This window comes from Anolis sagrei, chromosome 4 (assembly GCF_037176765.1).
Source record: "Anolis sagrei isolate rAnoSag1 chromosome 4, rAnoSag1.mat, whole genome shotgun sequence".
Lineage (NCBI taxonomy): Eukaryota > Metazoa > Chordata > Lepidosauria > Squamata > Dactyloidae > Anolis > Anolis sagrei.
In genome coordinates this window covers 28,891,729-28,894,499 of record NC_090024.1, presented here as the reverse complement: position 1 = coordinate 28,894,499, position 2,771 = coordinate 28,891,729, and the positions used below count along the sequence as shown (strand labels likewise).

Sequence of the window (2,771 nt, the reverse complement as noted above, 5' to 3'; positions counted from 1 at the left end):
TGCATTGCAGTAGTCTACATGGGGATGTAACCAGAGCATGGACTACCATGGAAGCATTCTCTCCTGACATTTCTCCTGCATCTATGGCAGGCATTCTCAGCCTGAAAGTAGCTTAAAAATATTATGCCTGAAACAAAGTTTGTGTGTAATGGCCCTCCAGAAAGTACTCTTACTCTCTCAAGTGGGCAATTGTGGGTTTTTTTGGGGAGTATTTCATGGGATGCCCAAACTGTATTTGTCCAAACACTGGCTAGAAAGGAAAGAAGCAGAGAGGGAGAGGAGTAGGTGGTTGCCCCTGACAGGAGGGAGGGAAGCCCTCTTTCCCCAAAACTCTGGAGGGAGAGCTGCTGAAGGGATGAGCGCACCGGGAGTGGGATGGTGCCCATTCTCAGTCTGTCCTGATGCCTCCCCCCGGATGCCCCTTTCTCCTTCTCTGGTCCATGTCGTAGGAGCCAAGCCATGGCAAGGATCAGGGCCATCAGCAGGAGTGCCTCTGCCTGGGCGGCGGAGGGCGGCGCTGAAGAGGGGAGAACCTGGCTCTCCTCGAGTCCTGCCTGGAGGCGAGTGTGGCAAACAGGATGCTGGGCTCGCTAAGGCCTGGAGCACAGCAAGAAAGGGGAGAGGAGGAAAAGTGTCAAGGAGCCGCGGCTTGCTTTCTCTTTCTCTCCCTCCCTCCCTCTTGGTCAGTCGGAGGGGAGGGAAGAGCCGAGGCGAGGAGGACATCATCTCAAGGCAAGGCGCCCCAGAGCACAGAGAGAGAGAGAGACTGAGAGAGAGAAAGCGCGCTCCCTCCTCTCCTCTCCTCTCTTCCCTCCCTCCTCTTTCTTTCTCTTTCCTCCTTCCCTCCTTTCTCTCTCTCTCTCTCTCTCACTCTCTCAGCCACACGCGCTCCTTTGGTCCCTTTCCCCCTTTTCTTTCTTTCCTCCCCCCTTCCCGGCGCACAGTCACGCGCGCTCCCTCCTTCCTTCTTTCCCTCCCTCCCTCCTTCCCTTTCTCCCTCCTGCTGCTCCTCTCTTCCTCTCTCCCTCTCCCTCCCTCTTGCTGTCATCTCCCATCAGCTCCTGTCTATGAACCCGGCACGTTGACTTGCTTCTCCACCCTCCCTCCTTCTCCCTCTCTCTCTTTTTCCTCTGTCTTTCTCCTTCCTTCCTTCCTTCCCTCCCTTCTTCTACTTCTTCTTCTCCTCTCCTTCTTTCCGCCTCTACTTACCTCCGAGCCCCTTTCGCACTCGCAGCGCACCTGAAACAAGGAGAGCAGCCGAAGAAGAAGAAGAAGAAGAAGAAGGAGCGCCAAGCACCGCTGCCGCCTCCTCCTCCTCCTCCTCTTCCTCCTCCTCCTCCTCCTCTTCCAGGCAACATGTCCCGAAGGAAACAGAGCAAACCCCGGCAGATTAAACGTAAGTCTTGCCCAGCCCAGAGGCCAAGGGAAAGAAAGGATGGGGTTTTCTTTCCTTCAAGGTTGTCCCCCCCCCCCCAAACAATCAACCCCTTTCCCTTCCAAGCGGGAGAGAGAAAGGGGCCGCTTCTCCATCTCTTTCCACCGAGAGGAGTTTTTTGGAGGGTGAAAGCCTGGCGCTCTCTAGACTTGGATCTGTTTGTTTGGGGTTTTGCAAAGGAGAAGGAAGAGGGGTCTCGGGTGGAGGGGAGCGGGCACGGCTCAAGAAGCGAAATCACCACCTCCTCCCGACTCCGTCTCTCCGAGAGGGTTTACTTTCCCGAGAGGGGGAAAAAGTTGGAAATCCAACTTAAAAGCGGAATGAATGAAGGAATGAATGAATGAACGGGAGCCGGGCAGGGGGCCTCTCAACGCCACGCGTGGGCTTGATATTAAGTAACTTTGGGGGGCAGAAAGTGAGAGTGGCAGCCCTTCCGAGGCGGAAAACTTCCGAGGAGCGGAGGGACACGAAGCGTCTTCCTTCTTTCCCTCCCTTCGCGGCCGCTTTCCTTCCTTCCTTCCTTCCTTCCTTCCTTCCTTCCTTCCTTCCCTCCTTCCTTCCTTCCTTCCCTCCCTCCTTCCTTCCTTCCCTCCCTCCCTCCCTCTCGCCTTCCTTCCTTCCTTCCTTCCTTCTTTCCTTCCCTCCCTCCCTCCCTCCCTCTCGCCTTCCTTCCTTTCCTTCCTTCCTTTCCTTCTTTCCTCCCTATCTTCCTCTCCTCTCTCCTTCCCTCCCTCCCTCCTTCCTTCCTTCCTTCCTTCTCTCTCCCACTTTCTTTCCTTCCTCCCTTCCTTTTCTTCTTCCCTACCTTCCTCACCTTTCCCCTTCCTTCCTTGCTTCCTTCCTTCTTTACTTCCCTCTCTCTCTCTTTCCTCCCTCCTCTTCCTTCCTTCCTTCCTTCCTTCCTTCCTTCCTTCCTTCCTTCCTTCCTTCCTTCCTGGCGCCTCTCCTCCTGCCAAACTCCCCCCCCAACCCCCAAACCCCTCCCTTTTCTTCTTGCCAACTCTTTCCAGCCATCCCATGCCTTGCTAAGTTGCCGCTACAATCTTTAGGAATCGCCCTGTAGATCAATCTTAACATTCTTGCAAAGGAGGTGTATAAAGAGGTGGAGCTGAATAATAATAATCCTGCGCTTTGTACTCCTTTCCTTTCCCATCCTCCTTCCTTCCAAGCCTGGGACAAATTTGGGCACATTCACTTGTGAGGACAACTTCCGCAACTTTTTCCCTAATGTTGACAATGGCATTCTCCTTCCCTCCTCTCCTTTTTCTGCTGCCAAGCGCTGGAAGTAATGCCTTCCAAAGGAATAGAAGCTGCCTTCTGAAAAGTTAGGGAGGTA

At 54.3% G+C, this 2,771-nt stretch overlaps 1 protein-coding gene across 2 annotated transcripts in view; it reads left to right on the top strand.

Annotated features, from left to right (window-relative positions):
- Positions 1–820: 820 nt before the first annotated feature.
- The window catches only part of ZFPM2 (zinc finger protein, FOG family member 2), a 358,910-nt gene continuing 356,959 nt past the window's right edge, over positions 821–2,771 (top strand). The window contains exon 1 of one of the 2 annotated variants that reach the window (XM_060775763.2): positions 821–1,396. In XM_060775763.2, the coding sequence (XP_060631746.2) occupies positions 1,357–1,396 (40 nt within the window). In that variant the 5' untranslated portion in view covers positions 821–1,356. The remainder of the gene's footprint in view (positions 1,397–2,771) is intronic. The other variant, XM_060775762.2, reaches the window with a different exon arrangement.